This window comes from Dromaius novaehollandiae, chromosome 1, assembly GCF_036370855.1.
Source record: "Dromaius novaehollandiae isolate bDroNov1 chromosome 1, bDroNov1.hap1, whole genome shotgun sequence".
Taxonomy (NCBI): Eukaryota; Metazoa; Chordata; class Aves; order Casuariiformes; family Dromaiidae; genus Dromaius; species Dromaius novaehollandiae.
The window spans coordinates 65,508,023-65,532,884 of record NC_088098.1 but is presented as its reverse complement, the minus strand read 5'-3'; the positions used below and the strand labels follow the sequence as shown (position 1 = coordinate 65,532,884).

Below are 24,862 nucleotides of genomic sequence, written 5' to 3'. Positions count from 1 at the left end.
CACAGACCTTCCATCAGCTACAGCTCACTGCGCTTCTCCATTGCACGGCTATTACAGCAGCAGGGTCAGTTTTCTAACCCTCCTTGAATTTAAAACAAAATACTATTATCTTTGCCTTCTTGTGTGCTTGTTTGTGAATTTGTTTAAGAAAGTGATGGACTACTCATGCTGTCCTGCAGTCAGGGGCAGGGAAGGTGGAGGATGCAACAATTTCCCCAGGGGAGCTCTGCTGATGCACCTCTTGCCTCCTCCAGCCTGTCCTGGACCTCTTGGAGACTATCCACTTTGGTCCTAGCCCCCACACAGCTCTTGATTAGGGCCCGGGAATACTGGTCTAGGTCTCAGTATTTATCTTCCTGCACATGAATCTTCAAGTTATAATATAAAATGGAAAAGGCAAGAGAGACAGGTAGGTTGGTCACAATGAATACACACTTACACTGAGGGAAAAAAAAGCCCATATCTGAACAGTTTCCATAACAGTTGGTCCTATCACATTCCTTGTATCTACCAGGAACATTTCTAAGATATTGTGCGTACAAGATCTGTTTTGAAGTTCCTAGCTGGACAAAGTTTTTTCTGTGGGTCTTTGGACAAACTCCATTCAATTGTCTCTACTAAGGCACTGGATGCCATTTCTGACTTCCCTGCCTGGAGGATGCCCTTCCAAATATCACAGCAGAAGGGTGCAAGCCCTAAGTGCTATATTTATCTGACAGTCCAAAATAAAGTTCTTGGGTACCATGAAGTGTCTAAGTAGGTATTAGATGACTATGTTTAGGCAGCTGAATCCCATGTATATCACCCATGCTTTAGTTTCCTGGAAAAAAACTCTATAAATGCTGTCTTTTGCCTGTTGAGGCTGCAAACTCTTGGAGCCAAAGATGTCTTTTATCTGTGTGCATACATATTTTTCTTTGTGTATATACAGTGCCAGGCAAACTGTGGCTTTGATCTCAGCTGGCACTACTGTAATACAGCTAATTCTCACCCCCAACACTTGCTCCTAACTCCAGACACATGTTGCATGTCCCTCAGATATCACTGCTGAACACCACAGCCTCTCTCCTGACTGTTCTTTATACCACATTAAAAAGTTGTTAGGCTTTCAGCTGTTATCGGTCCTGTTTGCCAATGCTTTCTTTTCAGTGAAGAGACTTTTAAGACTAAATCTGCAGTGATAATTGGTTTTCAAATGCTGATCTCTGGTTATTCTCACTGAGTTCAGCAGGAACTGATGAATACACCACAGTTTTGAAAAAACTTTTTTAAGTGCCCTTACAAAGATTTAAGCGCGCACTTCAGGTATTTACTTTAAAAAATGGCCTTGCTCTATAAATAGTCAGTTTAGGGGTTTGTGGCTTTTCTTCCTAAAATTTTCTGTGGCGAACCTGGCACTGAATGCCTTCTACACCTCTCTAACCATGGGAAATAGAGCACATTCATCATGTCATCATGGCAATAGCAGTTTTCTCACAGACTGTTTCCTTTACTATCCCTTCTTGAGAAGTGGAATCACAGGGTCAGTGGATAAGTACAGACAGCTTCAAGAAGTACTTCCTAATGCGGCAGATGGAGATTAATTTATTTGCACAAAGGTGCATTCCCCAACCATATAAACAATAGGCTCTCTCTAAAGCCTCACCTTCAAAGATACTTATCTATGACATACTACTGCTAGAAAGCATTCCAACATAAGTCTCTCTTCCAGCAGGCAAAATAGAGGTGTTATCTCACCAGACATACACTGCTAGGGAAATAGCCTTTATAGTAGATAAACTTAATGCCCTATTAACATTAATGTCAAATTCTATATGCTGTAGCTAGTCACATTTCACTGCTCTAGCAGTTCTCAGTGTAATGTTGTTCACGCTCCAGGTTACCAGAGTAAGGGAACAGAGAAGCCAGAAAAACTGTATGATGAACAACAAGCCAGATCCTCAGCTGCTAGAAAGCAGAGCGCATGTAGATCACCACTCTACTATTTCAGTCACAGAGGATCTTACAGGCAGAGCTTTTCCCCAAACATGAACTATAGCAGCCTAGAAGCTTATCTAATTTATGTAGCTTTTGATGGCTGTAAGGGGATAAGAAGAAGAATTGAGACTGCAGGCAGAAATTAGCACAGCTTTGGAGTTTGCTCTCCACACTGCCCTCCCTTCCTCCACACAACAGGAGCAGCGGTGGTAAAGAAGATTTGATAGATGCTCATTGTAGTGACTCTTGCAGGGTTAGTTAACTACCTCTGAGCCTTCTCTGTTCACCAGCACTCACTCAAGAAGCTGGCTGCTGGAATCAGACACATGTCTGAATTTGGCCCACCTCTCCCAAATAAGAGTTAGTCTGCTCTACTTTCTAAAAAATGTTTTTTCTGCTTCACCAAACAAGACCAGGCCTTCCCATACTATGCTGGAACAAAAGCTTCAGAGTTATATACTGTAACATCGGCCATAGCTTTGTCCTGAGGCTTTCTGACTACCAGCAGCTCTTTCTTCTTCTTTTGCTCTCCATTCAAACAAAGGAAACAATTCCTTTTCTCCATACTGTGCTTTGACATAAAAGGCAGGCTTGAGCTAAACTGCTTCTACATGTCATTTGGTTGGATAGGATTTACCTACTCTTGGCAGTAACTATCACCAGGGAAAGAAGGGGAAGGAGGTGTTCAAATGGTTGCTTGCATTTTGTTCTATGATCAAAGCTTCCTTTCAGCCAGAAAGGGAGAAGGAGAAACTAGGAAGTTGTGAAATTTATGTAATGATGAAGCTAAATATTGCTCTTTGGTTAAAGCTGGGTTGTTAAGTTCTGTTGCTAATTACAAACAAACCTGTTAATTACCTTACACAGAGTGAATCCTCCATACATTCAGGGGAACAAGAAAACTGTATCTATTGAAGTGATTAAGATGATTACAGTGAATTCTCAAAGAAGGAAAATAGTTCAAAAACATCCTGATAAAACCTGCAAATGCTTTATTTGATACAATCCAAGGTCAAAATTCTGGTTTAGAGGGCAGAACAATGGTGTGAGAGACTATTTGGGCTCTGACACTGAGGGGGAGGGTGATCTTGAGAAAGTCATTGAACTTTTCTGTGCCTTTTTCTCTAAACAAGACAAATCAGAACATCTTCTCCATGTAAGAACCATAACAGTTTTCTCCCTCCCCAAATATTAGCTTGCATACATATTTTAAAGAATAAATGGTGTAAGTGAAATGTTTCTAAGCATAATTTAGAACCCAAACTTTCTAATTTCACTTTGTTGAGAAAACTATTTTTCTCCTTCTTTATAAGTTTTTCCTCTTTTCTTCTCTTGGAAAGGGAGAGCAAGACAATCAGTCAAGGGGAAAGGCCCTACTGCTTCCCTGCTTTTTCACTGAAAAGAAAAAAGAAAGCAGGATCTAAAGAGAGTCAGTAGGGAAAACTTTCATTTTTATTTCTATTCCAATGGGTAAAAAGTCAAATGTTGGCATCATAATCTTGTTGACATCAATGAAACGAGGGGCAAAAGGGGAAGTAGTCCATCCAAAGCAATCTTTTTTGTTACTTTACAGACTTTTTTGAATGGCAACATGCTAATCTGTCACCTACAGAGCTGAACATAATTGCCCCAGGTACTCTGCTACTGCAGGTCCATAAAGGGTCATTATGCCTTCTCATTCTTTTGTTTTATCTGTCATTTTTCCACTTTAGAATATAAAAGCTTATCAGGGCCCAATGCTACATTCCCTTAAATACACATATGGAAGTGAAATGCTAGTAAAGAGAGTGGGTCAAATTCATGACTGAAACAACTCCATTTCAGACACTAGAATTATGCACTGGGGCAAATGTTACTATCTGGACTATTTGGTCCTGTAAATAATTTCAGATCACAGATATCACATGCTCTCCCTTCAAAGGGCAACAGTTACACAATACTGAAGTCATATGTGAGCATATGGCAGCCTCTGGTGCACCAAGACCACACACTGGGCAACATTCTCAAGAGCTGACACTTGCGCGTTTTGTTATTGACCTCAGATGAGACAGATCAGGACCCAAGTCCTTACCCAGGCAAAATGCCTAGCACCTTCAACATGATTTTTGCCTAAGGAGTGATTCAGCCCCATGTGAGAACCAATGTCCCTTTTTCTAGGCAGCAGGCTAATTAGAGGCTCCGGCTGGACATCTGTGGCACAAACCCATGCAGCATTTTGCAACCTGAGCCTCTCTGTGTCACAAAGCAAAGACATAGCTGACTTAGCATTTACGTTGACCAGCCTTTAAGTAACTGTACTCCAACACAGATATTTGTATTAAGAGTAGCATATGAGCTACTTCAAAAGACGAAAAGGTACAAAAATGCCACCAGGACTGTTTGCTAGTGCATGCACCAGGCACAGCACACAGTTGGGAACTGCTGTCATTCCTACCGAAGCTAACCATGTTTTGGAACCTGCAACTGAGTATGTGGAATTTTTTCTCTAGAAGAATTGGGTATGTACAGTGAACACCAGGAAGCACTTGTTTTGTCCCTCTGTCTCCAGGTGAAAGAGAGTAAATCTATCACAGCTACTAAACTCCTTGTGAAGCACCTATCAGTGCCCTTGCAAAATGCCTACAATTGTTGGCACTAAAGCTCATCTTTTCTTAGTTACCAGATGATTATTTTCCACATCAGTGGACAATGATAAAAGTAGATGACACTGTGCTTTCTTCATCTATAAATGAGGTTTTGACAGATAATAAATCATTTCACAACACTGGCTTTTATTTCCTTGTATTTATGCATGAAAAGCAAAATGCAATCAGGTTGTATCATACCATTCTCAAATCACTCACTGGTTTTGGAGGAACTAAACTGATATGGGTTTCATTTTCCAGTCTGTGCCTCTTACAGCTTTTGCTTAGATGACCTCAAAATCCATGTGAGCACCTTAGATTTTTTATTTTTTTTAACAGTAGCCGAAATCCTCTAAAATATCAAGCTGTACTCTCCTGTCAAGGATGGGCTGCCCATGTCCTTCCACGTACACATTTAAAAAACTGGACTAATTCTGAAGAGGATGAAAGTAGAGCTGAATTGCTGTCAACAGAGTTACTTCAATACATTCTGGTTAAACAAGAGACAAAAATTAACCCAGCACACTGCCTTTTTGCTTGTAGAGTCAGAAGACATGAGTTTAAAAGGAAGTGATGATCAAGCCTGAAGTTAAAATAGACATCTTGTATATATACTCATTTTCCACATAGAATCTTCCATGTTAATTCCCTAGCTGTGCAATTTCCCCATTGAATTTCATCGCAGAAACTGGACGAACTGGTTTTTAGGTGATCCTGAAATTTTACCCTTTAACCAGGTCTCTGATAATCTTGTTATGCACTTCTGCCTCAAAAATCATCCTACAGTAACATACCATTTTTCAGGATGAAAGTAATAAGCTATTTCCTTGTCAGTACACTGAGCACATGATTTGGAAGCCACAGAGCAAGCTAACATATGAAATTACTAAATGTAAAATTTTAACAAAGTTGGTGTTCTTTTATCTTGGCATCCTGATTAGATCTGCACACAGAACTCTCTCTAGTCAACTGTTTCAAACCACTAACTTTTCCAAAGGATTGCACAAGATTTAGTGACAACTTTCATTAAAGTCAACGGAACTTTCTTCGTACATACCCTCGCTGAAATCAGTGAAGCCTACTTATGGTGTAAAAGTGGACTCTGTAAAAGGAAGTCAAGTCAGTTGGAATTGGATAGACAAATCCCCAAAACTTTTACTTGAACTTTTAAAAAAAAGGTAGTCATGTTTTTTATCACTGTTATGTAATAGAGTCAAATTACTATTGGAGCTCTTGGGAATAAAACCCTGTTTGGGTTAAAATCACTGAGGCTTCTACCTCTGGAGCTCTCAAAGGCTTCTCTTTTCCTGTTGTCAGCCACTGGCTCTCCTGTTCTCCTTATTTCTGGCCTGATGTTCACAAGCACAAAGCGTTTCCCTGGAAGATGCAGATCTTCCAAACGTTCTAATGGTCCAAGAGGTCCCATTTCTTCTAAAAGCTTTACTTTTGCAGCTGAAAACTTCCTTCCTTTCTCAAAATTGTTTTCTCCCAGGGAAGTCAAACTTTACAAACCCAAGATTAAATATACTCCACTGCCCAGGATTAAGGCCTAGTCATGACAACATGCTGCTGTCCACAAGAAACATTGGTTTTACATGTAAGACAAAATGTGCAGTCTGCCTAAAGGTTAGGTCACAGTTGATTCATTAGGGACAGTGAACTCAGACATTAACAAACGTTTCCAAAGATCACTAAGGTCCTACAAAAATTGCTTGGAAAGTGAAGACTGAAGTTTATTTCTTTTTAAGCAGCTTAGACTTTTAGAAGTTTTAGAACCTGCCTGTATTTCTATACTTTCTGTCATGTGCGGTCAAAACCCTTGTACCTTTCACTATCTAATATACTCTCTAAACTTTTCCTAGATAGTTTTGATAGGCAACACATTGATTTCCACTGCTTCTTCGGCTGTGTTACATGAAAACCTCATTATCTACAGCCATCAGTCCCATTACAAGAGAGCCCTGGTGTATGATTAGGCTTTAAATTTTTGTAGGGTAAACTACTTGCAGATCAGCTCTTCATAGAATTTACACACCTGCCTATGATATGACTTAATTAAAAAATAAAGTGTTTTCTTAAATCATAGAATGACTTTGTTATCAGACACCAGGCCAACCAGCGGGCTCTGTTACACTTAGGGACTCAGCTGACATCAGTGGGGTCATACTCGCATTACAAAGAGCAGCAACCAAACAGGACTGAAATAGAGGAAGGGCAAAATCTGTGCAGTCAGAAACGTCAAGTTACTTTTGCCTGGCCATTCACAATTTTTTCCTGACCCCAGTGCAGTCAATGGGAGTTCTGCCCATTAACTTCAATAGGAGGAGAATCTGGCTTAGATTGAGGTTTCCTGTTTCTGCCCACAGCAACACAGATACATTCCAGATCACTCTCAGGAAGAAAAAAAGGGCAAATTCCCAGTTGCTATGGTAACAAGAGGGGGGATTCTCTTCCCTGTCATGTAATTTTGAGACTCAGCATCTGTTTTGTGCCATGACACATGTATCTCTCCTCTGTCAAATTAATGTTTTCTTCCCTTGCAAAAGGCTCATCAGGAAAAGGGCACAGAAGAGAACCATAAACACGTGCAGCCCCCAGAAGCCTCTTCACATTTCCCACCTCATATCTGCCATAATGATGAAATCATGTTTGCAAACAACAAAGAAAAGCTGCCTTATAAATTTGTACCACTCCTAGAACACAGAGGATGGATTCAGCTTGCTCTGTGAATGCCCCTCAACGCATGTGAGAGACACTGGTAATTAAACTGCCTCACAGGAATGCCAAGACCTCTTCAGTGGAAAGTATCAGTTAATGTCTGCACAGATTGTCCAGTTCAGGCTACATTTACCTTCCTTGCTCACCCTTTCCTCCACCAAGGTCCTCACTGTTGTAATATCTGGATTTGTTGACCATTTCATCAGGGGCTGCTAACGCCCAGTGAGACTTAGGGCATGGTTTGAAAGCTTCGGGAAAGCAGTGGCACATACGAAATAGGACTGATAATGTCCTGAGGACAGCAGCACTTCTAAGGACAGGCACAGGCAATCAGACCAACTGCAGATGCAAGTGAATTTCTCTTCCCTTCTGCCTTGTGTTCTCTGTTTTACAGAATGCAACTCCCATGCTGACAGGCAGGCAGCTCTCCTTACAGAGTAGGAAGACAGCAAAATCTGCCTCTGCAGCCAAGCACAGAGAAGAGACTGGAAACATATGTTCTCTGTGTTCAGGATGATTTAATTCAGGTAGACTACTTGGACCAGAGCCAGATGGTATGAACTGCTGAATCTCAGAGTTGCAAATTTACATTTGCTGAGACTCTGGTTTAATACATATATATATGCTTGTTACTTGATGCTGAACTCTTCTGATGGTCTTCATGACAGAAAACTCCAAACAACCTCTAAAACACTAGGGAAACTGAGGCAGCAAAGCCTGAAGTGGTTTGTTTGAAGTAACAGTGTGAGTCACTGTCAGAGTTCATGCTGCTGCCCAGGTGCTCCTGAGCATCAGTGCATGTGTAAAACAAGTAAAACAATATCTGGAGAAGATCTGATCTGCCTCATACACTTCAGTAAATGGTTATTTGAAAGGCTCAGGGCCTGATACTTCAAAAGTCAACATTGTTAATAAATACGTCACTGAAGAAAGTGTGTTAGAAAGGGGCAGTAACACTCCACTGTGAAGATCAGGACCTTATACTGAAGACAAGAGGCAACGATTTTGAAGGATACCAGGGATTAAAACTGACTCAAGAGATAACCACGCTGAAGTAACAGAAGAGACATCTGATCCCTTCAGGGAGGGGTAGACACAAAAGAGAAGTAGGATGTGGAGCCTCAGCAACGCAATGCCAAGAAGGCTGGCACAGCTAGTAGGTGGGATTCAGATGTGCTGGAGGGAATCAAGCCTAAGGGATTCCTGAGGGCATTTACTATTGTCTTAACTGCTGTGCCATCTGTCCCATATAGTTGGAGCTTATCTTGTAGATGGTCTGGATGAACAGAATTAATACCATCTTTCTCCCTCAGTCTAACCCTACTAGTGATTGAACACCAGCATGAATGCCAAAACATTCAACATAGTAGATAACACATGCAACCCCCCCCCCCCCCCCATCACTTACTCATGGCACTTTTCATATGGCATTATCTTAAGCTGATGCCATTAGGAAAAGCGCCTTCACTTCTCTGTTTGATCTTGGTACACAGTGTTCTTTCAACAAATTTGCTAGCAGATCCATCAAGCCCCATGAGCAGTATATCTGGAATGTGACTCAGCTTCAGGAGAGCAGAAAGGACTTTTCAGAGCTGCTCTGTACTGGTAGGTACCAGGCCAATGCTGCTCTCCAGCACCCAAGTGCCTTGAGGTGACTCTGTAGAAGGTATGTTTGTAGGCAGTAGGATATATAAGATGTGTAGATAGGTGGATACAGTAAGTTTACCAGCATTTAATTCCTGTGTAGTATACATGAAAGACAAGCCTGTCAGCCAATGAAGTGAGTATTACATTTTAGGATAGGGTGCCTGCAAGCTATTTGGCTTTGAAAATACAGTCTCACTTGTCACATGAATAAAGTTGAAAACCCAGAACTATCAAGAAATACAATAGGGCTTGAACAATATGGTACCTGTCACTGTGCAAAAGTAAATACAACAGCCTACTGGAAAAGAAAAGGATTGTGCTTTATGAAATACAAAAGGCCAGAAAGCAAACTCCCCAACTCTCTTGGGTGCAGCACACATCCAAGTATTCTTATGGGCTTTGGGGTGGGATGGGGGGTTACTGCTTGCGCAGGCAACAGTGCTTTAGTGACACCAACAGTTTACCATTTTGATCCAGAAGCTATTTACTAACCCAGCAGAGGAAGGCAGCATAGAGACCCTTTACTTCCATAGCCAAAAAACCTTGTGGCAGGAAGGAGGCCCAGGTAAATCACTGAATAGTATACCAAAGCCAGAAGAAAGATTTAATTTGGCATTCTTAGGTGCAGGTCACAGATGCTAAGAAGAATACTGCTATTAACAGCCTCTTCTAGATAGGGGCATACATATCAGAGGAATAGAAAAATATGCTTCATGGAGTCATCTGTTTGCTTGGTCTCTGCTATTCTGTTTTGCAGAGACTTTTGTTAGCATGACTGTTGTCCCCAGTACCTAGCCAGCATCAGTCCACAGCCTTACTTCACATCCTGAGCGATTCTTCGCAACAGAGGTGCAATTCTACTCTACAGCACCAGGCATGGCAGATATCTGTTCCCAAGCTTGGTCTGTCACGTTACAAAAACTGATGAAGTGATCCAACACCACAGTGTCACAGAGAATGGTATTTTTTGTAGCAGGGATTGATTAACAACCATTGCCCTTGGACCTGATACTTGGCACCAAGACACTGCATTCATTAATAGTTTGGAAAAGAAATGGGCAACATGTTAGTTTGCTACTAGCACGTAATTCTGTCATTAACAGACAACCAAGAGAAACTCTAGAGAAGCTGTGAGATGTAACAGGACTAATTCTTATAAACCATGCATTACAAAACTAACCTTATTAAACTGAATACGAAGAAGTGAAAGCAAGCTGAAGATGTATTATTGTTCACTTCTAAACATCACCACCTATAAATGGAGTTTGTTAGCTCAAATTCCAATTGCCTCCCAAGGCAACTGCAATGAAGCTAGATCTGACTTACTGCAAAACTCTTTTACTGAAGCAGCATTATTTTCATGTTAAAAACAAAAACTGAAACCAGCAAGCAGCCGAGGCAGGTATTCACCGCACTACCTGGTCAGAGTGGCTACACTTTCCTTTGACAGGCATGTCTCTAAGAGGAGAGGGCAGTTCAGATGTGATAAACATGACCCAATTCCCACGAAAGTCAAGGGAAGGCTTCCTGGTGACTTCAGTGAAGCGGTGTGTCAATTCAGGCCTTGGCCTCCCCACTCAGACCTCATGTAAGGACACCACTCAGAGCTCATTACAGAGGTGATTCTTTTAATATGGAGTCCTGTCTACAAAGAACTGAAATTACACCACCAGACCCTTCTGTGCATTATTACAGGCCACAGACCAGCAAATTCTGGCCATGAATAAAATTCATGAGTAAATTCATTACCAAGTGATCACTGAGTCTATATTCTCGTATTAAGCTGTAAGCCCTATGTAGGCTTATACACACAAAAAAATAAAAACAATCTGATTTGGGGAAAATCTGAGTACTTAGTAACCCTGGTTACTCCCTCAAATCCAAATACCAAATCTAGAACTTAAGTGTTCGGGCAACTACAGGGAGTAGTGCTTACTCCCCCACAAAGATCACATGCATCTGATACAAATCTTCCTTTATTCTCCTGACACAACTTTCCAATGTCCAGTCTTCCTATTGATGGAATATATGGTTCTAATGAGATCATTCCACAGATTTTGCTTATTTGGTTGGAAGGGTGCTCTCTAGGGAAATGCTTCACATCTGCTCTTCCAGAATCAAACCAGGATGATGCATATTTCAGTACTGAAAACTAAGAGTAGTGCCAGTGGCTGTTAACTGTGTAACTGTCTGAAGGTTCCAACTCTGACATTTCCAGACTGCATGACCTGTAATGATAATTGCTAGGTGTTTCTGAAGTGATACACAGCCTGTGCTGGTAAAATAGGATGTAGAGGAAGAAGATTCAAGGAAGGCAATGACATGTAGGGAATTGCTGCTTTCTTCAAACCCTTCCTCCTTCAGCATTTCTGATTAGCAGAGATGGTGAATTCCTCACTTTGCACAAACATCTTCTCAACTCCAGAAAAGAAGAATAAGAGATAATTCCCTTACAAGAAATCTCTGAGAGCTTAATTCCAGTCTGGCAAAAGCAAATGCAATTCCACTGATTTCAATGGAGTTACAGATGGCTTACTTAATGTACAACAGGGTTGATTTGGCCTTTCTCCCATACTGTAGTATTGCTTTGCCTAGAAACCTTTGCTTTCAAAGTAATTAACCATGTGTCAACAGCCTGCAACACTGAACTGCAATTAAATAAATGAATAGGAGACAGATGTACATTTTAAAACTTATCCCAGTAGCAGACTTCTAACAGCAAGTATTGATCTTTTTTCTATTTAGAATCAGCATCTAATGTCAGTATTACAGACAAGAAACTGAGGATCTGCAGAACAATATCAATTATTTTGTGTGTATTTCACCCTCCCACAGTTTCCTACAGGCATTATACAGGGCTCATGCATAAGGATAGTGAGAGTCCCAGGAAGAACTTGTTCTGTCTAATAAGCAGTCTCAGCACTAGATCACATGGGCACGAGCTCCCTTGCTAAAAGCACAGTAAGAAAGAGAGACAGAAGAAAATTGCTTACTGTTTCGAGGCTTCTCCTCATCCATGCCTTCATCTTCATTTTCTGGATCAATATCTTCTGCTTGTGTTATCCAGTCTAAGTATCCCTTCAAATCCTCCTCTAGCTGTTGTTTTTCCCGCAATTTCTGGAAATCACCACGAGCCTTAGCCTTCTCTCTTTCTTTGGAAAACTCCCTAGCAAGAGGGAGGGAGGGACAGGATATGGGCGGAAAGAGAGGAAGAGATTGAAAAACAATGGGTTAGATGGATTTCCACTAGAAAGACTCCACTTCCTGTGTAGCACCACCAACTTTCTCTATTCTTTCAGAGTCACATACGTATGGAGCATTCTGGCTAGATACACAGGTAAAACAGCAGGAGTGTCCACATTTTTACTAGCGCTTAAAGATAAGTACCTTTTTTTAAACCTATCATTCTCAACGCTTGACTGATAATTCAAACAAAATTCATATATAACATTTATGTAGAATACCATTCACTTCCTAATATTCTTTACAACTTGATTATCTCCAACTGTTATCTGCAAATAACTATATGAATAATGATTAATTTAATTCAACAATGAACTGTTTGACAATAATCTGACATCTGGAGAGTGAGACGGTGACTCTAATTTTTAGCCAGTTCTCAATCTGACCTTATGATTACAGGTGTAATCACAAGTAAATTGGGCTAACTGCAAGTGTAATTAATGGTACCCACAATTCTCTACACATTTAATTACAGGTAAAATCACCCATAGTACTAGACAATATATTTTAAAATTCAGATTTCAATATTTTACTGCAGATTCTCAGTATTCAGGTCTGTTATCTGAACATGAAACATATTTTTCAAATCTCAAGCTGGAGAGACAAACATGAGCAATACTAGATTCTACCAGAAAGTGAACTGGTTGGTGGCTTGATGAGAGACTACTATTGGGAATATGGGCTTAAACAGAAAGTGCAGGAACAAGAATTTCATGTTGCTTAGTTATGATGCAGGGTATCTAATTTGTCTCTTTTTTTAGCTCTAGGCTGTATCTTCCTCTGTCAGAGACTCATATACTGGATTACTTTTTTCTAAAAATGCTGAACTGCCTCCATTTAGAGACTCTCCTGTGGTTCTAAACTAGGTTTTAATGTTTGTATTTTAAAAAGTGTTCTTAGTGATTGTGAAAAGTTCCGGACCAAGAGCACTTAAGCATTAAGTCCTGTATCTGCCGGAGCCGATTGCTACACAACGCATGCACAGCACATAATGTGGCCCACTGTGTCTAGAAATGAGAGGTAAACTCATTCTCTCCAATGTAACATCCACTACCCTAGCTGGTGACTGTCAGCAATGAGTGGTGTTTCCAACCCCGCCCCCCCAGTCTTTGCCTTACGCTTGCGCCTGCAAAAAGTAATAGGAAACCCACCAGTATTTTGACAACAGTTTCTAAGACTATAAAAATCCTACCCAAAAATGTTAATGTGTGCCACACAAGTTCTTCAAGCAACCAAGATGGAGATGAGTTTCTATAATGAAGGTGAAGTCCTTCCCTCTTGTTTGGTCCAAAATCCACTGAAAGATTTCTATTGACTTCATATGCTTTGGATCAGGCTTTCTATATCATAAGCAGGGCATGACACCAGTACTGCAGAAGAACGAAAGTAGGCATAGGTCTTCATTTCAAGACATAATATGTGACAAAGGATGCCTGTGTAATCCTCACCTCTATCACATGGCTAAGATTTCAAGCCTCTCCCATGAAACTGTGATAACTAAAGCGGAAATGAAGAAGCAAATCACTGGCTTCTCAAGCCTGAAGAAAGATCGCAGTCAGCCCTGGGACCAAACTTGGCCACAAGACAGAGACAGCTATTGCAAATGTGGCAAGAATGACAAATCAAAATTTTTCTGGCTGGGAGCCATTTGTCATTTAAAATATATATAAAAAACCCAACAACAACAATCATAAAAACTGAAAAAAAGAAAGGTTTTTGAAAAATCCAATTTATATTTTCTGCTTCAACAACATCTTTCCCCTGGTCTCTCATAATGTCTTACCCAAATTAAAGAATTAACTCTCCAAAAAAATCACTGAATGCAGCTATGTATTATCAGCCCTATTTGATAAATTAAATCCCATTATTTCAGTTGTAGACTCCTAAAATGATATTTTAGAACCTATAACAAACAGGTCTGATTTTAAAAGGGACTGTGCCCTCAATCCCAAGTGAGAACTATTTATATTTACATGGGTATTACCTGAAAAAGCAACCTGAGACATCAACATGTGAAAAACCGTATGGCATGGCCCAGCTCTCAGAAAGTGAAATTCCCACAGTGTACTAAAGTGGATAATTTACATTAGATGCATCCAAGCTGCATACCTACTTGGGTCTTTTCAGGCCCCACTTACTGTCTCTCTCAAAGGGGATTGGATGGGGCGGGACAGCTGGCAAAAATAAAGTGAGATTTTTGTGCCATGTCTTTACACTGACTGTCTGTATTAAGAGTGAATTTGTAACCTAACTTTGTAATGGCACAGCTGAAAATACTGTGATCCCCTGGTCTAAATGACACCCATTTGTATGTCTCTTCTCTTGTACAATGTATGGTATTCTGCATCTCAGATGACTCTCCAAAGAAGACAACTTATTTAAACGATCTTAATTTCTATGCTCTACTAACATTAAACCATTGAGAACAGTTGGCTCAGGAAATTGCTAATGCATTTCAAAATACTTCCTATGTGAAAATGCCAGCCTGTAATCAGGCAAATGTAGTTAACAACCAAGAATTGCTACCAATGAATGGTCATTTACTATCTTGTGTGAAATGAGTTGATGACCTCAGTCCAGCTCCTATTGCAGGCAGGTGTGCACATTACCTCTGCCACCATCACAGTTGGCAATAAATGCTCATTGTTTGCAGTTTCAGCAGGGAGGCCAAGGACCAAATAAGCTTTCTGATGGAAGTGCCACCTTGAGTCTGGAGGTGGCCTTCTTGAAAAAAGATTGCACTATTATGTCAGGGTAAGGATGTCAGAGGCTTGCAGAGCTACCAAGCATCTGTCTCTTTACAGGGGGCTGGAAAACATCAGTTTAAGAGACTGTGAATCAGGCTGTTTTTACTAGAATTCAGTTTGCTTCACTTTCCCTCTCTTCTCCCAGAAAACTCTAAGACACATCTGCCAATGGGAACAATACCAAAAAGCACAGTATTCTGCAGAGAGGTTTTCTTAGTGAGGTTACGATGGGTCAAGATCATAAATATAAATACACAGTTCTGTATCCTGTGTAAATCCAGAATAAAACTTCTTTTGCCCATCCTGATGATGGAATATAGATAATTCTTGGCTCTACCTCATTTCTCTAAGATTATTCTCATTTTGAGAAGTGATGGGAAGTGAGCAAAACAGAATTCTAGAAGTTCAAAGATCTTGCTTGCTGTTGAAAGCACAGCGCAGGGCTTCGAACCTCATCCATCCTGACAGCTACAGCAAGGAATGGGATGGGTTGGAAGAGGGGATAGAAGATTGGGGAAGAGTCCAGAAAGGTCAGAAATACTGCTCCGGCTGTTCCCAGGAGGAGCTACAACCATAGCTAGCCCCCTATTCACTCTGACCTCTTCCCTGGCAGAAAGAGCAGCAGAAGCAGCCAAATGGGTTTTCCAGCATCCTCTCAGAGCAAAAGAGACAGCTGTTCTCTTGCCCTCCATTTGCCCTAGCCAACGGCTTGCCTGGCCTATGTCCTGGGATTTGGATCACTGCTAGGCAAGATATGTGAGTAACACTGCCATTAATTTCCTCACTAATTGACTGAAACAGATACCACAGATACAAACGTCTCTGATCTCTGGAGACCTCTAACAACAGCTTCACTCACAACAATGATGTTGAATCCTTTTGCCTAGGCTTAAGGAGGTCTGCTATGTGGTCCATTGACTGGATGTTTCCTTTGGAATACTTGAATTTTATATTGTGCTCAGTCAAGACACAAAGAGGACTATAGTTCTACACATGAATATTCTTTCATACTATTTAGCTTAGCATGTGACTATTAAATTCACCAAAACGACTATGAATGGGTGAAATACTTAAGGGAAAACAAATTACAGGTACGATCTTTAGGCAGAGCAGAACTCAGCATTTAATTTTGCAGATGCAAAAAGTCTAGGTGTGATCAAAGCATCTTAGTGAGTACAATTAATTACACTTATGTATTCAGAGTGATTAAAAAAACTAAGCTTATATGTCATTGATGAAATCTACCTCCAAGACATGTTCAGTGAAGTTCCTGAAATAAATACATGGGGACAAATCAGAGATGCCCAGAAGGGAGCTATGAAGATGACCAGGAATACTGCTTTGGATCTACATAGAACAAATCAGTGGGTCATCCACACAGAACAAACTTATAGCAATAGCAAGTCTATAAGAAAAAGCTGAATCTGCAAAGCAAAGACACTTTGCGACTCAGCAAAATTTAGAACTGCTTTAGAAAGTTAATTGTTTAAGAACTGCTTACTTAGCCCAAGGAAAATTTGGAACATTTCTCCCATCATTTCTGTGTTTTTTCATGGATGCAGATTCTGAAGTTTCTTTTTACTTTTCTCCAGTTGGGAAAAATTTTGCAGAAACAGTGCAGCTGTCATAATACTGTGAATGCAGCCAGGAAGAGTGACTCACAGCTTAAACATGGTGAACTTCATGTTTGATTTCAATTCTTCCTACAGACTATTTCCACCTCTCACCACTAGCTGTGGTGAAGTCTAGCTGCAGCATCTCAGAAGGTGGGGGATCTAGGTCCCAAAACACTTTCTTGAGTTGAAAAATGAAAGAGAGAGGAAATTCAATTTTCAGTTAGGTACAGACACAAATCCAAGAGTCGGTAAAGTGAATCAGCCCTGCTTCAACAGTAGACACTCCTCAAGGCTGGGCTTGTGGACACTCTTTATCCAGTTGGATACTATATAATCTTTAACCAGTCTTACATGGCCCTTGATTGCATCTCTGACACAACAAATTGCTTACCCACTTTTGACTGGTCATCATCCTCCACTACTGCTGATGTCCTCATCTGCTGATTAGAGTATCCACGTGAAGCAGGGAGGAGCTTATGTTTTAAAATTGTATCTTGAGTATCACTCTCCAGATATCCAACACAGACTATTGCATGACACTTCATTCTGGGGATTTTTTCCCTCTCCATTTAATCCTTGGACACCCCTCTCTTTGCAGCAGCTGTTTTAGCTGCATGTCTCCTTCAACAGAATAACGAAGACAACAGTAAACCTCCGGTAGGATCCACTATTACCTGTCTCTTTGCAGGATGGTCAGTGGAGGATCTTCTCTGGTCCTACTAGTGCCCTTCCTATTTTGTTGGCCCGAGTACTGAGGATATAATTTCTGTGAGGCATCAAGTCCCCTCTTATGATCAAAAGACAGGAGACCTCAGGACTGCCCATCCAGGCAACAAATAAAGGCTCTCACCAAATTCATTTGGAGATCATTACAGGAGGTGGAATGTTAGGAACAAACAAAAAGAGAATGCATAAAAGTCCTCATACCATATTTATGCATCTACATAGAATGGCTTTAAGCATCCAGCCATGCATTAGAAGCCTAATTCCAGGCAAACTTTTTTAAAAAAGTCTTGCAAGGAATGTTTGTTGGTTTGATTTTTCCGATTATCTCGCTCTCCAAGCACAATAAAGTTTTTAACTACTGGGTACAGTATCAATTGTTTTTAATCAAAGCTACCAAATTGATGCCTTGCAGTGAGGGTTACACTGCAGTACTGAAACACAGCTAGATGTCTGGACGTCTTAGGGACGTTTAAACACTAGCAGCAATTCTCTTGCTTCTATGTTCACCCTTAGGTCAAGGGAAAGGTTCTTTTCTCCCTGCATCATGCCTAAGCTTGTAATCTGCACAACAGAGAAGATGTGCTTATTGAAGAAGAAACATGTCCAAGACTCTAGGGAAAACAGACTCCCATCAGACTGTGCTTTAGAGATATTAAGCAATGTGAAAACTTCTCATGCGAGAAGACGTAATTTGGCAGGAATCTCATTCCACGAATATGAAGGGATTTGCCTTATGTGCTCTCTTTCTTCCTTCAGTCCTCTTGACTCTACTACAGATTTTACTGTAATCCCCTTCTACGGTGAATAGTATGCTTCACCTATAGCCAGTTTTACGGGGGATATATAGTGCTGTGCTCTTCCCACAGAGCATAGGTAGAGGTTTTAGGTAGAGGAACATGTTAAAGGCAAAGAGTTGTCTTGTATTCCTTCGATTTACTTGAAAGACTCCTTCCATGCCATTTGGAATGCCGTATTTTGCCATTTGTGCAACAATAACCAAGGCGTTCTATTAAAGGTTCCTGAGATAACCCCACCACTGCCCATTGTTTTGGTAACCAGAGAGTAGGAATAGAAATACAAATTTTTAAAAATAAACAATAATAAAACATTTTCCTGGTACTGCTTACCCGCTAAGTACACCGAGAACCAAGTTAAGTACAAAAAATGACCCTATGATGATTAGTGTAACAAAATAGATCCAGGGCCAGTCCCTTCCTATGGCATCATTGACCTGGAAGAGTGGAATGATAATTAGTGAGACAAGCTCAGTTTCTGAGCACTGCAAGGCTCCAGCCAAAGAGATCCCAAGTCACCAGCAGTAAGGCTTTCAATAGTCTTTTTTATGGAAATTTATGAAAGGTTGGCATTAGCAATTTTGGATGCCCTCAGGTTGAATTTCTTTGCTAGAGAATAACTTCTTCTGTTACCTGTATTTTTATTTGCAAAGTCTGAACATTTTGTAAAAATATTTCCGAGTTGATGTGAAAACTTCCTTGGATTTAGATTTTTAATCCCTCAGAAAGAATCCTGGTGACAGGGAAGAACCCTTATTATGGAGTCTTGCCCTGTAGCATTGGAAAAAGGACACCAAAACTGTCGGCTTACCCGCTCAACACACCAAGAACCAGATTTAGAACGAAAAAGGATCCAAAGATGACCAGACTGACAAAATACACCCATGGTAACTCATAGCCCATAGCGTCCTGCATCTGGAAAGACGAAGGAAAGTTAGAAGACAGAGAAGGAAAGCAGAAATGATTAGGCAAAGGAACAGATGGAAAGGTTTGTAAACAGAGCCTGTGGCTGGTTTTCACATAATCACAGCAAGTGTTTCTGTATTTTCTTTCTGATGTGTCCTCTCCTTTGATTGTATGGTTCTCTACCTGTTTCCTTACGGGCAAAGATTAATGTAGGCTGAGATACACCAATGTCCCATACTGGCATTTTTTTGAATACTCAAAGCTGCAGACTTTCACTTTCTGGAGTTTACTCACAGGACCACACAGATCCATCCAGTGACTTCTAAACTTCTGTTTTAACCCTCTGCATGTATGTATGACTGTTTGCTGCCAGTGTAAATATTGCTAGTGCTTGCTAAGCATTGTTACAATGTGTTATCAGGTCACATTTATTTCCCATCTGTAACGCAGGCTCGCTTATCTCAGTGAGAAGCATGTGGTGACAACTGTGGGCAAATACTGCTATTTTCTTGGCAATGCTGCAGTAATTTTTAGTTTACCATAGTCGGAGCAGCAGCTGTATCCCTTAGAGGAAAGTCCTATCATGGCCCATCATGTTCTGAGCTGATCAAGTGTCTTCTCAAGCTTTCCCACAAACTTCCTTTCTCTCTAGAGAGGAATCTCGCCTCCACGCCAAGAAGTGACCCCTATACAACTGAATATTCAGAGAATTTCAGACTTTAAATTGAACGTGTTGAGCACAGGTCTGGCTTTAACACTACCACAGGTATCTGGAAATGAAGCTGGCAGACTGTCATTTTAGCACCAGAACCTGTATTATGCATAGAGCAGCTCTAGTGCATAATATGGTATTTCGTTCATTCTAAAAGCTCTCATACATACAAACACCATTTTATCTTGAGGCCTCCTTTGAAGTTCAAAAATTTGGGAAGTTGCTGGATGCTCTAATAGAATCTCATTCACATGATGGTGTCATAAATACCACAGCCCCCTTTTTCTTTACCTTCCATAAACACTTATCTCCTGAATAGACATAGTATCATTAAAGAAACAGGCAGTGGTTAACATTTTCAGGAACACTAAAATGATTCATGAATGTAAATTTCTGATTTAAAAGTACCTAAAGGCATAAAGCAGCCTAGGTTCCTTTGGTTTCAATGCTTTTGAAAATTGTCTCCTATGTTATTTTCTCCTTCTAGGAAAATGGTCTCTCCTTTGCAGCCTAAGCATTTGTTGTGATCACAGAAGAAATATTCTTCCATACATGGGCACTGAGACACACTTTAGGGGAGGAGATCTGACTCAAGATTCATAACAACTCAGGAAAGGAATTTCAGACCTTCAGTAGGACAAGGCAGGAGCGTAACACTAATATAATCACTTCTTTGTGGATAGAACATCATTCGTTTTCCTCTAAAAGTACAGTCACTGAAGTCCTTGTTTGGCAACTGTCCACGGTCAATGGGGTGATCCAGAACCCTATCTCAGGGCTCCTTCAGCTGCAACTTAACTGAAGAAGACTTATTAAAGAACAAGCTCAAAATCTGCCTCTGTGAAAGCAGTTCATCAAATCCTTCCTCAGAGGATTAATAAATTTTGTGGTTGGAAGAGAATGAACATCTCTCTTCAAAAAGCCAGGAGTGCCCAAAACTTTCCCCAAGTATATCATTCAGTTTCCCTTTGAATACCTTTGTGGAACTGTCTGGTTAGTTTGTAAATGATACTAACTATTTATTATGTTTGCAACTACATTTCTTCCCACACAGCCAAAAAAAGAATTAACCGACTGGTTAAAGACTGATACCTCTGCTGTGAAACACAGCAATGGTTTAAAGAGAACACAATACCATGACACAAGACAGAATAGCAGATTTATCTCAAGTCACAGAGGAGAAATTGGGCAGGCAAAGCATAACTACCCAAATTGGAACTAGGTCAAGAAACAAGACTTAACATTCCCTCTCTTATATAAAGAATGTCACTACCTATATAAAGTGTTCCACATAATGACTATAAATCACTTTGAAAAACTGCCATAAGAAATTACTAGCACAAGAACAGTGATGACTTGACTTCCCTTTAATTATGACTGATTGTGATAAAAAGCCCTCAACTACATGGTACTTATCTATCAGCAGTTTTTTTAATCAGATGGGAAAGTGAATAAGTAGAGCTTTTCAGGGCTGTAGTACAAGTGCATCCTTGTACCCCATGCCAGAGTTTCTGGTACATAATTCAGGTGCTTGCCCCTTCGTACTATTCTGTCATGAAGAAATTTCCAGCTGGCAAGAAACTTCCATCGTGGCCTGGTAAGGTACATAATCAGATTACAGTGTACTCCAACTATTCCCAATGCCTGTAAATTGCATAAAGACTGTGCCAACTAGCATCAGCACAAATTAGTCCTAAAAAATACACCTGCCTCCTGATTAAGCAGAGCACTGAGGCTTCCCTTTACTGCTCTACCATATAAGTAATGGAGAAGCTGAGAGACAGGAACAGTACTGGCTTCTCAAGAGTAGAGAAACCATCAACATTTTGCAGAAGGCCGATTATTTAGTATCTCTCTTCCTGGCATCCATCCCATAGAACTTCTCTGTATGTTGGGTGCTCTCACACCTCATTTTCTTTAGTAGGAGATGAGAATACTCCATACTTTGTGACACAGAGCCACAGGTGATAGGTATGTATATGTTGATATAGCATTAAGTAATTGGTAAATTACGTAAAATACCCCCTTTGATAAAGAGGTAGTACACCATGAGCTTACTATTTGCTTGAAAAATGTCTCCAGGAGAGACGCACGACAGATATCTAGGCTGCTTCGCAGAAGGTGGAGGGAAAAAAGAAATACGCTTATTCAGCACAATAACAGCAAAGCATTAACATTTAAGAAACATTAAGTTCTTGGCTAAGATTGCATCCTACCAAATACCTGGAAATGCTTCCTCTAAAATGGAAGTATCCTGTAAGTCTGTGATAGACTGTGCCCAACTGAACAGTGTTGCCATACCATTAGCAAACCTTGCATCTCTGTTTGATTCAAACTCCTTCCTGGAAATTTATCAGCATTCTTCAAATATTTAGCTATTCATCACATGTGTATACATATACGTATCTTGCTGACTGCAGCTGGAGGCTTTTACTGCAAAACTGTACTTAAAAAACTGCACTTGAGTTATGCAAACGTAACTTAGGTGGTACAGTTGAATTTTCCTAGTTATGCTATTGAAGTAGAGAAGCTGCACAGCATCACAACAGGATCAGAATGAGATTTACCATCTACACACCACTGAGTGCAGAAAATGACATTGGCAGAATGCTTTTTGTAGCGTTTACAGTGAACAGAAAAGGGTTCTGTTAGAGATTACCTCTCTAGTACAGACAGTACAACTCCTGACACAGAGCTCAGCTGTCTGGTTGCAGAATGCACTCCTTCTCCCCTTATTTCTCCCTGTGTGTTTACTATTAACCATACAAATCTCAACAGGAAAGGTGGATCATCTTCTAAATTTACAGTTGCAAACAAAGACTATTAATGACTGTAGATATGAACGATAATATTCCCACTATAGTGGTCAAGGTGACTGCAACCTGGTGTCAATTTAAGTATGTATGAGACAATTACTAGGTTAACTATGTTAGCACAGCGTTGGTGGGAATCTACAAATGGTCATTTATAGAAATAATTCTATTCTCTAACTCAAGCTGCCTGACCTTTTACAGCTCACATCTCCACACTAACATCTCACTACTCTCAGTGATCAGAAGGTTGGTACATTTCTGAATATTGATGTATCTATCAGCCCTTAAGAGATGATCTCTGAGAGACCTCAGGGATAACATCTCAGATTCCATCTTTTGATTTGCTATACACCCTGTCTGGCAATATGTGGGGAAATCACTTTGTCTCACTATGCTCCAGCTTTCCAAGCTGCAAAATGGGATACTACCTAGCCTCATTGAGTACTATAGGATTAAATGTTACCATCTAAGTATTCAGAAGTTGACCAGCCTCAGGATTACTGGAATTGAATCAGGCTGAGCTATTGTACCTCTTATGGAAGAAATCTGCTTAAGAGACTCCTTGGTGATCAAATGGCCTCTGCAGAATCCAGCTGAGTCTTTCATTCAGCAATGCTCTAACCTTGCTCCAGACTCAGGTTGATGGGACTGGGACTGGAACCAAGTTTCTGCACTGTGCAAATGCCTAAGCATGCTGTGGGTTCCCCTATCACTTGCACTGAAAGGAACAGCAGGGTCATTCTCTTTGAGGAGCAACTATAGCTTCCATCTAACATCAACTTTGTTTTGGCTAATTGGACAGTTTTGTGGCAACAGTAGGGTCCACCATTACACTATGTGCCAGTTCTCAGCATTAATGAATAAAGCTACTGTCTAGTTTGTCCTTGAGACCCTGGAAAAGAGGACGGAGATCTGCATTTTCTGGCATGCAAGGCTGTGTCCTGTTTTCTAAAGAAGGTACTCAACCAGAACTAAAGAGATTTGATATCTTCCAAACCGGACTATACAGTCAGAGCCCTAGCAGTTATGCTTGGAAACACCGTGATTAAAGAAACACATTTGCCATCCTCTTCAAACTTTTCTGGATCTGTGTCATCCTTTTGCCTTGGGTCCCATCAATAAACACTTGTAAGAAGCACTAATATTCTCCTACATAAGGAACTGTAGTAAAGTACTGGGAGACATTATTTTGTCAAAGCTCTGAACTGTCACACGGCCACAGACTCTATGTTGGTGTTTTTTTACAAAAAATATCTTTCTGGGAAAACCCAAGTATCCCATTGCATTGGCTACAACACATATCCATTGTTATTAACAAAGTTGGAGTCAGTCTTTCCTCTCTGGGTAAAGCAAACATCACTGTTGTACAAACAACATCATTACACACAGACCAGGGGAACTGAATTTTGATACTATACACTGATAATTTTGCTTCCTGGGACCCACTCAGCATCAAGATGAAAACAAGGTATTCCAGCATATCTGAGGAGGACTGCTGGACATTGTGTACTGTGGAAGAACTATTCCTTTTACCAAACATTGTTCTCAATTGCTATCATGACTATAGCATTTCAAGCTTCAGCTGAAGGCTTCTATCTCGATGATACAGAGTATCTGCCAGCAGTGACACTAACACTTTTAATTCTGCAGTTTGCTAACCACAATTACAACCTACAGTTTCAGTAATGCCAAGGAATAAAAAGAGGGAGCTAAGACACTTGTGCCTTGTGATTCTGCAGAACTAGGTGAAGAGATATGAGTGGGGGCATATGAGACACAGCTGTTATTCTGCTTTATCTGTTTAGAGAATTGTATTTTTTCAGGGGTGTTAGTCTGGCACATTTTGCAAGCATCTCATTCATTACACCAGCACCATAGTTCACAGATAATGTTAGATCCATGTTATCTGTTAACATAACGGTTCATCATCACCAGGCACAGAGTAGAGATCTGTCTTCCAGTTAACGGGGAGGGTTGACACAATTCATTAAACTCTCCTGACTTTATAATTCACATACCCACATCCTTACACTTTGTGCCAAATGTCCTTCAAAAACAACTGAAAAACTCAAGCTACAGGAAAAGTTTCATCCTTCATAGAAGGATAGCTACCACTAGAAAGTAGCAAGCTGCTCATGCTAAGTACAGACAGTTGAAGGAAAAAAAATGAAGTTTGTCTTGCTCAGTGTAAAATACTGGAGAGCTGCAGGTTAACGCAAAGCAAGTTAGCTAGGAAACTAGGGCTAGCTTTCTATTAACGGGGAGGGTTGACACAATTCATTAAACTCTCCTGACTTTATAATTCACATACCCACATCCTTACACTTTGTGCCAAATGT

At 40.4% G+C, this 24,862-nt stretch overlaps 1 protein-coding gene across 9 annotated transcripts in view; it reads right to left on the bottom strand.

The window, feature by feature from the left end:
- The window catches only part of LOC112993380 (voltage-dependent L-type calcium channel subunit alpha-1C), a 416,350-nt gene that overhangs the window by 135,832 nt on the left and 255,656 nt on the right, over nucleotides 1–24,862 (bottom strand). For 6 of the 9 annotated variants that reach the window (XM_064515116.1, XM_064515133.1, XM_064515142.1 and 3 more), the window contains exons 4-5: nucleotides 18,904–19,007; nucleotides 11,960–12,132 (exon numbers count right to left, since the gene is read on the bottom strand). In XM_064515116.1, the coding sequence (XP_064371186.1) occupies nucleotides 11,960–12,132; nucleotides 18,904–19,007 (277 nt within the window). Of the gene's footprint in view, nucleotides 1–11,959; nucleotides 12,133–18,425; nucleotides 18,530–18,903; nucleotides 19,008–24,862 lie in introns of all 9 variants that reach the window. The other 3 variants (XM_064515158.1, XM_064515173.1, XM_064515152.1) reach the window with 1 other exon arrangement.